We start from the raw sequence: 15,317 nt of genomic DNA, 5'->3' as shown, positions 1-15,317 counted from the left end.
CCATCAAGCTGCATATCAAATACACAACAAATCCCACGAGGGACCAGACAGGAGCAATTACCAATTTCGCCCCTTGCCATTCAAATGTAGTCTCCTGTAAAATCCATCTTACATATGGATCTTAAATCTAAAATTTCACGAGTCGATAATCTATGTACCCACCATAAATCTGGAAAAAAAGTTGATTTTAAACTTCTAAAAAATAAGCTATTTTGAACTTTGATGACTCGAGATATGTTTTGGATCCTAAATTTGTCTTTCGGATGCATTTTTTTGAAGGGGACCACATCTAAATGGGATCTCATTCACACTTTTTTACTTCTAGAATTAAGACAAAAAGGAATTTAAGTAAAGGATGAGGTCTCTATAAGGCCTAGGCTTCGTGAAAACAAAATAAAGCCTCACCTCGAATCCTGGTCCAAAAAACCTTTGTGTGGTTGAGTACATGTTTCAACTATCACCAAATTTTCTTGATTTTACTACCTTTCCCTTCCAATCCTATCTCAACCCAATAGAGACTCATTTAAGACATGAAGCAATTTAATTAGTACATAATAATCAAGGTTAAACAACTGAAAATCGAGATTTCAAATTTTACCATTGTTGTAGATAGATTGGATTCAATGGCCTATCATATCATTTTTAGGCATTGAAAATCAAACAATTTACCCAACGAGAAATCACAAAACAATCCCAATTATACTGAATTAAAAAAAGCATCTAAGCCTCAAAACCATCCATTACAAAGCCTGTATCATAACATCGAGACCGGACCCATGAACCCTAAGAATCATTGGGCTCGTCTCAGTTGTTTGAACAAAAGGGCTGCAGGGCTATGGTCTTGGTTGCGATCCTTGATACCTAAACATATGACACAAAACATAAGGGCAATTGTGCAGGTAACACTAACAACCACAACAAAAGATAATCGAATCAAATAGCTCAAGTGAACCTGTTCATATGGAGAAACCAGAGTCCCTTTTTAATGGCCTCTGGTTATGCATAGCATAAGAACACCAGTAATCACTTTCTTGCCATGTTCTGATAGCTGGATATTGACCACCTTTAACCATGAAGCTCAGCAAGAAAGTTGGAAAGAAAAATCATACCCTCGAATGGCATTTTCAACATTTCATTGTGGTAGAACTCTAAAGGAAGTCCATTGTTCATCCTCATGAACTTCGATGGAGATCAAATCTAGTTTTGCAAATACCCTGATGACCCATCAAGGTAGATGTCCACCACTTGTTATCAGAAACGGATGGCGGATGCCCCTTTAGAACATTGTATACCACACTCCAATGGAATATTGCATCCTTTCCATAGGTTTGGAACCCATGGTGTCAATAAAAGTACCTACCCAATAAGAGTCATCTTCCAAAACCCTTTTACCGAATCGCCTCTGCCTACTTTGAAAAAAACACAAGGCCGCTGCGTACTCACGCTCACCAAAATCAGGCCAAAACGATTCCACAAAAAAAAGCTCAGTATATGCCAATTGCCACAACAGGAAGTTACTAAGCCTCTGTTCCCCACTGGTTCGAATGAGTAAATCAGGAGAAGGAAAATCAATGACACGATTTGTTTTAAGCTCCTGATCAATTAAGGATTCAGTGATGTCCGTTGGTTCAAGTAGAGCATCCTTTACTTTGTGAGCAATTCCCTGACAAGCTTGAACGATGTCATCTCGACCACTATAACTAACAGCAACTATCAATTTGAGCTTTGTGCTCTTCTTGGTGATCTCTTCTGCCTCCAAGATCAACTTTTGTAAAGTCTTTGGTAGCTTTGATGAATCCCCAATCATATGTAGTTGAATACTTTCTCTGTTTAAAATCAATAAACCGACTCCACTGACTAAGATGTATTTTGGTTTCTTCAAAGATAATTCTGTATATCAAGAACAAAAGCAACTAAAATAGTTTAACAAGGAGAGGAATGACGCACACCAGATTCATAAGAAACCAACATGACCAATGAGCATAAATCGGTTGTTCTGATTGTTGTAAATATATTGCATAAAATGAATGAAACAGTTAACTGAAATCAGGTGTTTCAGCATTATCATCATCAAAGCTTTTTTCCTACTAATTGGGATCAGCTACATGACCTTGGGCCTGAGCCCGTTATCCAGTGACGATGCGAACACGGTGAGAACCCTAATACCTCATTTGATGGATAATTTGACAACTTTTCTGAATGCCCTGACACCGGCTTCATGACCAGCTGAAACAGGCAATCCTCTCTCTCTAGCCCACCTCGAATTCCCATCCATTATCATGGCTACATGTTCTGCTAAGAGGGTGTCTGACGTACCTGCCGGAAAATGGTCATCAATGACTCGGAAATGCCCATTCTTGTCGGGAAACTTGGTTTCTTTGGCCTGAAAATGGTCTTTAGAGACTGAGATGTCATTGGAAGTCTGGTTGGCTTACTTTGGAGAAACTTCCACCATGGACAAGTAAACCCTGAAGCTCCTGGTTTGCCATTCTTGCTTTGCTTTCCGTCTGTGTGGAGAGAAAAGGAAGCACCTGAGAGGACAGGTTTTATGGTGATTTTTAGATAAGAGAAATAGATAGCTTTGATGGGGTATAGAGAGAGAAGGAAGTACCTGAAAGGATTGTCCTTTGCAGCGACCATTAGTGGAGGGTAGAGAGAGAAAGGGGGTGTCTTGACAGAGTGGGCTGAAAGGATTTTATCCTTGATAATGGGAAGAGGTATTTGCAGCGATCCCATTAGAGGTTTGGCCAGAAGACACGGAGACGCGGTCTATTTCTCTCTCTTCTCTAACAATCAAGCTGGACCTTTTGTACTCACTCTCAAGCTCCAATTTTTTTATACACTTAAATCCTCCACCTCTCTCTCTCTCACTAGATTCCTTCACCTCTCTCTCTTGAATTCTGAACCTCTGCTGCACTGCAATTTAATCCTCCCCCTCTCTCTTCAATTGAATCCTCCATTCTTCTCTCTCTTCAATTGAATCCTCCATTCTTCTCTCTCTTCAATTGAATCCTCCATTCTTCTCTCTCTCTCTCTGCAATTGAAATGTATCTTTCCGACCTCGATTCCTGGATGGTCCCATTTCGATTATCCACTCCGACAAAATCCCCGAGATTTCGTTCATATCGGACTCCTTAAAATATCTGTAAATTTCGGACGATTCTCTTTGTTTCCCGCCATTAGCGAGGGGTGAGAATGGGGATGTGTTGCGGTAGATTTAAAGGCGGGCACAGTACACAAACAATTTTAATTTTGTTTGGCCAAATCAAAACCGTCTATTTCGGAATCGTACAGTTAGAATGGTGGGATCATGGGGATTTAAATAGTATGTAACCTACATTAGGGTCGGACGTTGTCGTGGCTTTTTGCTGTCCTTGTCCTACTTTCTTTCTCTCTCTCTCTCTACAATTTCATTATCCCTTCTCTCTCTAAAACTAATTATATTTACACTCCAGCGGCTCTAACTCCGGCAACTGCTCCTCTCTCTCTCTCTCTCTCTCTCTCTCTCTAAAGTCTTAGGTCTGTGCTCTCTTACCCTCCGGTGCCATTTCTTGCTCTCGCGCTCCCTCTCTCCATTAATCCTCTCTCTCTCTAAGTCCATTAATCTCTCTGCCTCTCTCTCTCTCTCTAAGTCCATTAATCTCTCTGCCTCTCTCTCTCTCTCTCTAAGTCCATTAATCTCTCTGCCTCTCTCTCTCTCTCTAAGTCCATTAATCTCTCTGCCTCTCTCTCTCTCTCTCTCAGTCCATTCATCTCTCTAAGTCCGTTCATCTCTCTGCCTCTGAAATTTTGTTTCTGCCTCTTTCTCTCTCTAAAGTTCCTTTCCTCTTCCACACACACGTCTCTCTCTCTCATCTTTCCTTGAGCAGTTGAATCTCTCTCAAGAATTCGATCGGTCTTGGCTCTTTCAAAGACATGGCCTTTTTGCTCTCTTTCTACTCTCCGTCCTAACAAACTTCTCCTATCCGATTTTCTCTCTCTAGCCTTCTTCTCATCTCCATTTTCTCTCTCTAACATTCTTCTGACCCTCCATTTTCTCTCTCTAACCGGTTCATCCTCCGTTTTCTCTCACTTCATCTTCAACCGGACAATGAATCGGCGAAGCAGGAGAGTACTGTTCCCCAGAGTTGCAATCGAGGTAGAGTCGGAAACAGAGGAGAGCTCTGAAGATGAAGAAGAAGACCATGAAGAAGAACCGTTAACCCCACCTACCCAACCAGTCAATAACAAGAAGAAAGCTCCCATCACCATTAGTCTCAAGAGAGTTTGCAAGGTACGCATTTCTAGTTTTTTCTGCCCACTTTTATTGGGTTTCTTTTCTTTCTAGTGGAATTTTGTGCCGGTCGTTTTCTACATATGTCGTGATTCAATTGATGGCCTTTGAAAAAAATTAGGTTTGCAAAGGGACTGGCCATGAAGCCGGATTCAAAGGTGCCACTTACATCGATTGCCCTAAGAAGCCGTGCTTTCTCTGTAAACAACCGGGTATGATAGTTTCTGGAATAATGTTTTTCCCTGTATTATTTGAGTATAGCTCCATTTGAGTTTTTTTTCTCTGTATTACTTAATGTAGTTTTATTCATTTATTTTTACTGAGTATTTTTTCTTTATTATTTGAATGTAGCTTCATTCATTTATTTTTACTTCTTGACGAGTCACATTGGTACTGTTGAGTGTTTTCTCTGTATTATTTGAATGTAGCGTCATTTATTATTTACTTTTTTATGGTTCACATTGGTATTCCTGAGTATTATATTTTAATTATTATTTCGAAGGCTTTTTCTTCTTTTTGGATTTTTAGGGCACACCACTATGACTTGCCCACATTGGGTTTATTTGAATGAAGCTTGAGTTATTTTTACATCTTGATGGTTCACATTGGTAGTTTTTGAGTGTATTATTTGTATTGATATTGTTGAGTATTTATGTTCAAATCCGTTTTTCAAATTGTTTCTCTTTGCTTCTGGTTTTAGGGCATACTACTATGAATTGTCCGCATCGCGTGGCTACAGAGCATGGTGTTGTTCCTGCCCATCGTCGAGAGTTTCGCGGCTCACTTGATTACCTTTTTGAGCGTCAATTAAGAGCTAATGTTCCAATGGTATGCTATCCGAAGGATCCCTGAAATTCTTTGCTCTCCTTTTGTATGTTTCCCCATGCTTTATTTCTGGGTTGGTAAACTAGGATGCGAATATCAAATTCTTCTGGGTTTGGTTTATTTGTTGTTGCATCTTTTTCCACTTTTATTTGACTTAAGAAATTGTTTTTTTTGTTCTCTTTATGTTGTGTTGCCTGGTTGGTTATATTGGTTTTTGGACCTTGAACCCATGTGGCTTTGGTTTGTATTTAGTTGCCTTTAATTCAATTGTAATTATGTCTCCTTATGTTTGGAATATTTCTCATTCTTTTGCTTGATTCGAAATCAATATCATTTGATGGAGAATTATAATATGACATTATTTTCACTGCAATGTACTGTTATACGAATTTGTTACTGGGTTTTAGTCTTAGGCAGAAAATTCTCATTTTTTGGGTAAGTAGAAAAGTCTTATTCTTGGGCACCTTTCCATGATAACTTCATTAGAGAACCCATGGAAGAGTTTACACCTTGAATAAAATAAATAACTATGTCATTATGTTAATGCGAAATAAGCATTGGTTATTTTGTAATTGTTAGCGTGAAATAAGAATTTTAAAAAAGGTGAAATAAGCATGATTATCTTGTAATTGTTTCAGATAAAACCAGGGTTTGTGATACCAGACCAAGTGGACTGTGCCATCATTAGATTGCATAGCAGGAGGGTGACATCCTTAGAGTTTCATCCCACTAATAACAGTATTCTTTTATCGGGTGATAAGGTATTATGTGTGGATTATCCTTGTTCTATTTTTTTGAGTCTTTCGATGTGATATGTGATGATTTAGGGATAAACCACTCTTGGGTTTTAGTGGGCATCAATATGATTCTCTCTCTTTTTTTTTGTTTAAGTAGAAAGGGCAACTTGGAATATGGGATTACAACAAAGTGTATGAAAAGACCGTCTATGGATCAATTCATTCTTGCATACTAAACAGCATGAAGTAAGTGCACTTGTAGGAACTTTGTGGCATTCCTTTTTCATGCAAAACTTTATAAAAGTCTTATGGTTGTATATTTCCTGTTGAATTCTGTAGGTTTAATCCTGTGAATGATGGGAGCTTGTATACAGCGTCTTCTGATGGAACAATATGCTACACTGATCTTGAAATTGGGACTCCCAATTTATTGATGAATCTCAATCCAGATGGCTGGAATGTAATATTCTTATCAATGTAGTTGCTTTATCACCCTCCCTCCCTTCCTCCCCCCCTCCTCCCCTCCTCCTTCTGTGTGTGCGCACGCCCGTGTGCACGCTCTGTAATCGGGTTTAAGTTTGAGATATCAGTCTGTGGGTAATTGCACACATCTCATTGTTTGGGGGGTGAAGTCTGAGTTATCTTTATAATCTTTATCAGGGCCCTGCAAATTGGCGAATGCTGTATGGCATGGATATTAGTTCAAGTAAAAGCCTTGTGCTCGTGGCAGATAACTTTGGATTTCTTTACCTGTAAGAACATATCCTCTAGCTTGTGTTTTCCTTTGTATTGATAGTTCATTTATTGTTCCAGTAGCACCTACTTCCTTTTGTGTTCGCATTCAGAATGTGTAGTTTGTTATGCACAAGTTTAGTATGAGTTTTATGACTATCCTGCAGATCTGAGGTTATGAAGATTTAAAATCTATCCTGTAAATGGATTGAATGCATGTTTAACAACCTTTTTCATATTAACAATGTTATTGAGAAGAATTACTACCAAATGAACATTATTGTCTATTCATATATATGTGTAAATTTCGGTTCACTAACTTGCACCAAAACTTTTGCCAATGTATTTTCCTTAGCCTTTGAAAATCCCTTTTTCATTAGAAGAAATTGGGGATGATTATGAGATTCCATGACTCTACCTTTTGCTGGCTTGGCATTTTTGGGGAAAATTTCAGTCGCAGGTATTCGAATTTTGGGGACCCAGTTGGAGGAGAGGAGAGAGAGGCTAGGTTGCAAAGTGTAACCCCTTCTAATTGTTTGGGCTTGCTGTATGTGTCGGAAAAATAAATAGTGTCTGTGAAATCCAATGGTTTAAAAATTGTTGAGTCAGCACGGACTCAGGCAAGTCTACACGGGAATCGGTTACCCCGTGTCGATTCCAGTAAAAAATGTTGCATCGCCCAGTTCTAGAGAAGAACCGGCGATTCTCTATAGTGAACTGCCTGAGTCAATGTATGGAATCGGTAGGTGATGTCATGACTCGGCGTTTCTACACAGTATGATGTCATATATCAACGAGTTTCGCTAAAAAACCGGACACGTCACCATGTCTCAATAGAACATTTGTTTTCAATTTTTTGCAAGGGTAATTGGGATATATTTTTTTCAAAATAAGAGAACTTTACCATGCTGAGCTGATGTCACCACACACACAATTACGTGGCCCCATGTCCCATTCATTTGTCACCAACAAATACGCTGGTCCTCAGGTGTTTTATAGATGTGAAATCCCCTTGAAGTTTTTTATGTGAGACAATTCCTACTGTAGCAGCTTGAGAACAAATCTATTGCCTGCAAACTGTTAACACATGGTCCTGCACCTATTAGCGTGCAAACTGTTAACTCATGGTCCTGCAAACCTATTAGCGTGTAACCATTAGCTCTTATAGAATTCAGTTTATTATAAAAAATGTTTATTAAATTAACAAAACAAAAGTATTTTAATAATTATGTTTATTATAAAAATAGTTATTTAATAGAGCGAGCCTTTTATAATAAATTATGTTTATTATAAAAACTATACAAGCAATTCAAAATATACATACAAGAGCCATCTTGTTTTTTGAATCACGTTTAGTATAATATTATAATTAATGATTATACTAATTACATTGATAATCAAATCTTATATGTTATTTATTAATATATTTTAATTATAAATTATATAATTTAGTATCTTTTGTTATAGTTGTAAATTAGTTTTTAAAATTTGATGATATTACAAGACAAATTTCAAATATATTCTTATTTGAATAGTAAAATTATTATAAAGTATAAACCAATAATCTCAATTTCAATGTATAATATTATTGTTAGTTAGGTTGTGATAATTGTGGACGAGTAAAGAGAATTAATAAATGTTTGATTTGATACTAATTTCACTTTCTATAAAAAACAACGTTTATAATGTTTTTTTTAATAATTTTTTTGGATTTTTTTTAAGGCCGAATACGACCGATTCGGCCTATTCTCGATCCGAAATGCCGATTCACCAATCCAGCTGGGTTTTTGGGGTATCCGATCCGGGGCACCGATTTGTTTTTTAAACCACCGGTGAAATCCATTGAGAAGAAAATATGAGAGAAGATAGGCATTTGGAATAAGAAATCTGTTGTTGTTAGGAGCCACCTAAATCAAAGCTAACTTTGGTGCTGTCTTACTATGTTATGTATTCCTCAACCATCTGATTGATTATAAAGAATTTCAAATTTTGAGAAAAGCTTTTGTTTGTAATTGTTTTGGAGAATGTTTTTATGTTACTTTTGGAATAATGTGGGAATTGAGCAGCCATGGTTTCATATGTCGAATTTCTCCATGTCGTATGGTGTAGTTTGATTATATTAGGCTGGATGAGTGCATCTTGAACCTGTTTAATAGTTTCACTATTTGCCAATGACTCCTTAGGGTGGATATGCGCTCCAACAAGAGAATAAGAGAGCCAGTTCTTATTCACAAAAAGGGTACCAAGGTTGTCGGCCTTCACTGCAATCCTCTTCAGCCCGAGCTTCTACTAAGTTGTGGAAATGATCACTTTGTGAGTATCTTGGACTGTGAGCCACAATTTCAATGCCATTCTACATTCTTGGTTAAATTTGTGATTTAATATATCTTTTTATTATTTCCTATCTTTCTTTCCCCCCAAAAAAAAAATCTTCTATTATTTATGATGTTATATGCATATCTCTTTTAAAATCAGCATTTGTAAAATATCTGTGGTTTTCGTTACAAATCTATTTGTATTATAGAATATTGGTTGTGGCCTCAAGAAAATATTCAAAGATTATTGAGAAAACTAACTGCTATAAACTAATAAATAAAATCTATAAATTTGTCAGTCCAACACTTTGCATTACAGTTTACAGTCATTTGATGCAGATCTGTTTGTATTATTTGAAATAAGTTCATGCACATATGCAGACATACATGTGTGCATACACATCTGGCAGTTGAGTAATGCATCTGTGGATTGTTTTCAATTTACTTGTGCATGGAGGACCCTCCATTACATATGAAGCATCTTTTATTTGATAATCAACAAGCTCTGTCATGGTGTTTTACTACAGTTTTGAATTGAGGTTTTACTGTGGTGAATAATCTCTGGACTTAGGTTATATAAAGGTTTGGGAATGATCACTTTGTGCGTTGCCTATACTTAAGGTGTTAAACTTATTTACAGAATTTGATTTTACCCTAGTAATATTGATACAAATTCTTTAGTAATATACACAATTTGCCATTTTCACTGTAGCACTCTGTTTTAGTGATTGGGTTGGTTTTATGAGATTTTGCAGCTGTATATTTGTAGGCTTATTGATATGTTTCCACGCTCACTGTATATCTACAGGATTAAATGATGGGACTTGGACTCTAAACTATAAAGAAATATTATGGTGAATCCACTGATCGTGTCTGCCCTGTTTTTTTGGGTTTTTAGGACGCAAAACAGGTCCCAAATGTCTGGAAATTCATTTCTGCCCCATGAATTTGGAGCTAAAAAATAGTGCATGTCTGATGACCTTTGAAGAAGTAAAAGAACAAGATGGACCTTTTTTTGTGCTTAAAATTCTTTTTATTTTTTTGGGTCAGTTTCATAATTGTGGTGGTCAAGATGATAGACTTGTGAAGTTTTGAACCTCACTCCATCCATCTCCAAGATGGATTTTGGAAAGATGGATGTACTATGCACCAAAACCTTACCTTTATATAAGTGGTGTTTTGCATCTTTGTTTGTTTATTGAAATGTATAACTATCAGGAAAGGAGAGTGTTAAGGTGTATGATGTGCTTGTTCTTTAAGTGGTATAGATATGCACGCAAACTTGCTGCCATCTATCCATACAGCAATGCGATGCTGCTTGAATGAATCAGTGTTACCTAGGCTGCAATCACCCTCTTGTGTCCTGTACATATGTCGACAGTTCGACATGTGTCATGAGACACTGGTGAAAATGGGTGAGGATAAAAATTGTTATTTGAGTGAGGCCAGTAGGTTAGAACCCATGTCCTCTTAGGAAATGAGTGTAATGTCTACCATTCTTCCAAGTCACAGGGGTGTGCATAAGGAAGGTGTTCAAACTTTTTACTAAACAGTATAAGTACTGTTATTTGGTATCAAAACATGCTTCCAGGAGCTTGCACTTGGGACATTGACCATGAGAGTGATAAATTCTACAGTTAAACTCTCCACACAACTGATTTTGTTTTATGAACATATTTATTGATGTAAAAAATATTTGCTCTGTCATGTCTTGCGGTGTTGGGTTTTTTGGATGAAGAACTAGACACTCTAGACACTGGTTTTTTGGATGAAGAACTAGACACTCTAGACACTTGTTAGACTCGAGACTTGTGTTGTTGTCTGTGCAACACTGGTGACAATATAGTTTGACATATTTTGGCATCCCATGATGTATGTCTTGTGCGTATGAGTATGTCTGTGCGTTGTTGCATCATTAATTGAAGTTCATTTATAGTTAATTTGTCACCAACAAATGATTACAGTTCTCTAATGCAGCACAATTATGTATGGTGTTACCAATCCATGTCAAGAAGAATAAAGGCATATGGTAATGCATTGAATTAAATCAATGCAAATTTTATAATATTGATCAATTTTTAATTGAGAGAATGGTGTAATTATGATAGTTTTTGGGTGAAAACCTTTTAGAAATTCTAGAAAATTGTTTTTGAATGCAGGCACGTCTATGGGATCTCCGACGAATAGATGCTGGTGACTCCCTTGGAAATCTCCCTCACAGTCGAGTTGTGAATTCTGCCTATTTTTCTCCTTTGACTGGCACCAAAATCCTCACGACTTCTCAAGACAACCGTATTCGTGTATGGGATTCCATCTTTGGCAATATAGAATCACCAAGCCGGGAGATCATTCATAGTCATGATTTCAACCGGCATCTTACCTGTTTCCGAGCTGAGTGGGATCCAAAGGTGCGCTTTTTTCCTTTATGTGGAGAGTAAATGTTGAAATATTCTTTCCAATAAAAATTTGAAGTCTCTCACTCTCTCTCTCTCTGATAAGATTTTCTAGCATTTAAAGTTATTGTTTGGAAGTTACTTGTTATAATATTATGGTACGCTTCTTGCTGCTCTTTATGGAGATTAAATATTGAAGTACTGTGCGTGTGTGAGAAATATATATCTTGAAGCATCTCCCAAGTTATTGATTGAAAAAATTATTCCCGTATGCTTAGCATTTTACATGTTTTTGCATTCTGCAGGATCCATCTGAATCCCTTGCAGTTATTGGGAGATACATAAGCGAGAACTACGATGGAGTTGCACTACATCCAATTGATTTCATTGACACTAGTACAGGGAGACTGGTTGCTGAAGTTATTGAACCCAACATTAAAACCATCAGCCCTGTGAATAAACTGCACCCTCGAGATGATGTCTTGGCCACCGGTAGCTCAAGGTTTGTACTTGTAACTATCTTCAGTTTATGCTTCATCAGATGAAATCTTCATATGTTCCTGGCCTGGACAATTTATTGTTTTTTTCTGATATTTTGATCGGACCAACATCAATTTTTAAAATTTTGGTAGAAACTACTTTGGCCAAAAGTTTATGGAGAGTGAGAATTGTCACTATGAGCCCAATTCACAGTTATTATCAACTTATCATAGGTCCAGCCAGTGATTAGAAAAGTTGCCACGCCGATTTGAGACCCTGGTGATTCTGGAGGCAAAGCCTAGGAATGGCCCCCGGTCTCCTGCTTCTTTATGACGGATGAGTCTGACCTTGTGAGTTGGGATTGCTGGTTCCTACCTGTGTCCTGGTTCTTGTACACTGGGTCCAACCATCAATTCATCATCGGACTAAAGTTTTAAATTTATAAACTGTAGTTTCTTCTCATTTTCTTTTTGTTTCTGAGAAAATATTAATCTCAACCTTTATTCCTGTATTAAAATAAGAACCCTTTACACTGAATTGGTTAATTATTCTCTCATTCCCTTGGTAGACTATATAACAGGTGAAAACTTGCGCCATGGGTGATAACAAATAAAATAATATACTTTTATTTGTTTATCTATTATATCCTGAATGCGTGCTTGTGCATTATCTCCCCCTCTCTCTCTATAAGTACATATCACGTGCATGATTGCTTTGGTACCGAAACTACCATTCTCTTTAATTGCTTTTTCTCTGCAAATAAGGAGCCTTTGGACGTGTTAACCTGTGAGAGAGCTTTCAATTCTGATACAATCAGTTTGTTATTTTGGCATCCCTCAGATCTCTCTTCATTTGGAGACCCAAGGAGCAGCTTGAGCCTTCGGAGGAACAAGGGGAAAGGAATTACAGGGTCTCAATTTGCAATAAACAAGAGAAGAAATCAAAGAGAGCGAAACTAGATGATGAAAGCGACGAGGGAGATGATGTTAGTGGTCTCGACCTGAATGACAAAAGCAAGCAGAAGCCAGGTGCTTGTTACAAAGTATTACATTGCCCACCGAGCTCAAAGTCGAAGTCGAAAAAGTAAGGTGCTTTGTGACGAAGTACAATGTGGAAAATTAGATAACCATAACAAATTACAGGGGCGAAATTTTGTTGCTTTATAGGGAAAGTAGGTTACAGTATGTGGGGTCATGGAAAATCATAGTCCATTGAGTTTAACACCTTTGAGGTGCTTGTGATGAAATGGTGGATGATGATGGTGAGGGTCCCACCCCTTGGTGGGTCATGTTCTGTACTAGTATGTTGTGTCATGTTCTGTTCTGGTATGTTCCTCTCTCTCTCTCTCTCTCTCTCTACCCACCATTTTATGACTCAATGGACTGTGGTTTCTTCTAATCCACTGAACTAAGTTATCCTTACCCTTCAAGAGAAATAGAAAGAAGCCACATTTGGAAATTTTGGGTCTGGTCACGTTTTGCCACAGTGAACTTCAGCTCGTTTGTGCAAAATTACATTTAGGTCACTTGACAAGGTTTGAAGGTGATGTATATACGCTATGGTACATCTCCAAAGTTGCTTTCATTGACATGTTTGTTAATATATGTATATACTACCCTTAATACGTCCAACTTTTGTGCTACCCAACATGCTTTCCTATGAATTCCTTTCCTTTCAGGATGTCTGAGAGAGAGAGAGAGAGAGAGAGAGAGAGAGAGAGTTGACAATGATATTGATTCACAACTGCTTTGCTGTTTCTTCTCCATCTGGCTTCAAGAATTAATTAAGCCTATTCACTCCCTGAGGGTAAGCCTTACTTGATAGTGTTTTTAGGACCCCAAATTCAGGGGAGTAACCTCATTAAACTACCAAGCAACCTCAGGGAGAAATTTCACATGCTCTGTATGACCGAATTATAATGTCTTAAATTTGAAAAGAGGATGTCCCAAGTCTTAAGGACTCAAAAATGTAGTAATTTGTTTGAAAAAATTATAATTATTTTTAATGATAGGATTTTAAAATTCCAGTTCGAGAAATTCTTAATTGAATGGAGTTAATGGCAAACTAAAGGTTAGGGAGGATTCAGTGACCTTATATTGCATTTAAGATGGCTTTGACCTTTGTCGTGGGAAATTTTTTAGAATACATGTAAAAGATCAACTGAGATTAACTGTTTAACATTTTACCTGGATTTTTTATTTAATTTGAAAACAGCTTTCAAATTACATATGTCCATTGGAATAGTTCAGAAAGGGTGAAGTGTTAAATTGATGAAAATTTAGGTGTATTTTAATGAATTTCTTTTTATTTTATTTTTAGTTTTTTTCGAGCAACTTTGATGCCAATTAGCATTGTTTCTTTCTCTCCTTTTTTAATTTTTTTTATGGGAATTATGTTTCAAAACCTTTTTTTCTTTTTAGGATTTGACCTCTCCTTTTGCAAACCTAGATGGCTTCTCTAAAGGATTTGTATACTCCAAGACTAATTACCTCTAGTTTCTTTTTTTTTTTTCTAAATAAAAAATAAAAAAAAACAAAAACAAAAGAGTTACCGTTGCTCCGAGCTATGACACTGGGAATAAGGTAGCTATGGGCTAGTCATTTTTTCATAAAATATTTGATAAATTCATTTTCGCACTATGAGCATAGACACACACACTCTCTTAACTTCCATTTTACAATTTGCACAGCTGATTCATCTGAAGCACATTTGTCACCAGATGGGTATGCAAATGATTTTTTTCGCAAAACCCACATTGCTTTTGCTCACTGTTAATGACAACACCAACTGACATTTGTCATTCAAGAGAGGGGTAAGGACATAAATCTCCAATGAAGAAATTGGTTAATGGCTTAAGATAATTGGACTCCCTTGAATATTCTATAAGCCGATGGGCTTATGGAATAGTATACGTCATCAGGCTAGATAGATTTTTTGGGCTGAATTATGTGTATTCATCTAAAAATTAGAAATTTTGAATAAAAATCAATTTTCCAATCTTGAACTTTGTTAATAGCAGATTAGTCTACTATTGTATTTTGTTTTATTTATATTCTAATGCTATAATCATCATCATCATTTTAGCTTTTTTCCAATTAATTGAGATCGGTTATATGAATCACGGTTCTCCATTCTCCATTATCCTCTATTAAAGACCATATTCTCGGTGAGGCCATAAGTCCTCATATTTTTTCGGACTACTTCCAACCATGTTCTTTTGGGCATACTTTTTATCCTTTTCAGTCTTTCCACTTGAACTAATTCCCACATCCTAACATGTGATGTACTTGGTCCCACCTACCTAAGTCTATTATCTCTCATTTTATCCTCTATTGGTGCCACATTTAAATTCTCTTGAATAGATTCATTGCGAATTCTATTTCTTCTTTCTTTGTCACTCATCCATCTCAATATCCTCATATCTGTTACACTCATTCTATGAGTATATATTTTTTTATCCGCCCAATATTCTGCTCCATAGATCCACTACACTCATTCTGAGTATATTGTTTTTTGTCCACCCAACATTCCACCTCATAGAGTAAAGCTGGTCTCACTATTG

The 15,317-nt window shown here is 36.9% G+C and overlaps 2 protein-coding genes across 2 annotated transcripts; one reads left to right on the top strand and one right to left on the bottom strand.

Annotated features, from left to right (window-relative positions):
- Positions 1-567: 567 nt before the first annotated feature.
- CPT4 (Undecaprenyl pyrophosphate synthetase family protein) lies at positions 568-2,281 on the bottom strand. The gene is given in 2 exon segments (XM_020669383.2): positions 568-1,897; positions 2,111-2,281. Coding segments are annotated over 2 exon segments (792 nt in total). The 3' UTR covers positions 568-1,276.
- Positions 2,282-2,428: 147 nt separating this feature from the next.
- On the top strand, positions 2,429-13,386 carry DDB2 (damaged DNA binding 2). The gene is made up of 11 exons (XM_006848144.4): positions 2,429-4,273; positions 4,395-4,485; positions 4,974-5,101; positions 5,737-5,859; positions 5,993-6,081; positions 6,175-6,295; positions 6,496-6,587; positions 8,751-8,880; positions 11,042-11,290; positions 11,581-11,777; positions 12,596-13,386. The coding sequence occupies exons 1-11, from the start codon at positions 4,091-4,093 to the stop codon at positions 12,840-12,842; spliced, it is 1,650 nt and encodes a 549-aa protein (XP_006848207.1). The 5' UTR covers positions 2,429-4,090; the 3' UTR covers positions 12,843-13,386.
- Positions 13,387-15,317: the final 1,931 nt, after the last annotated feature.

Source organism: Amborella trichopoda, chromosome 8 (assembly GCF_054954075.1).
Source record: "Amborella trichopoda isolate Santa Cruz 75 chromosome 8, AtrichopodaSantaCruz75HAP2 v2.0, whole genome shotgun sequence".
Classification (NCBI taxonomy): Eukaryota; Viridiplantae; Streptophyta; class Magnoliopsida; order Amborellales; family Amborellaceae; genus Amborella; species Amborella trichopoda.
This window is presented reverse-complemented; position numbering and strand designations above follow the sequence as displayed.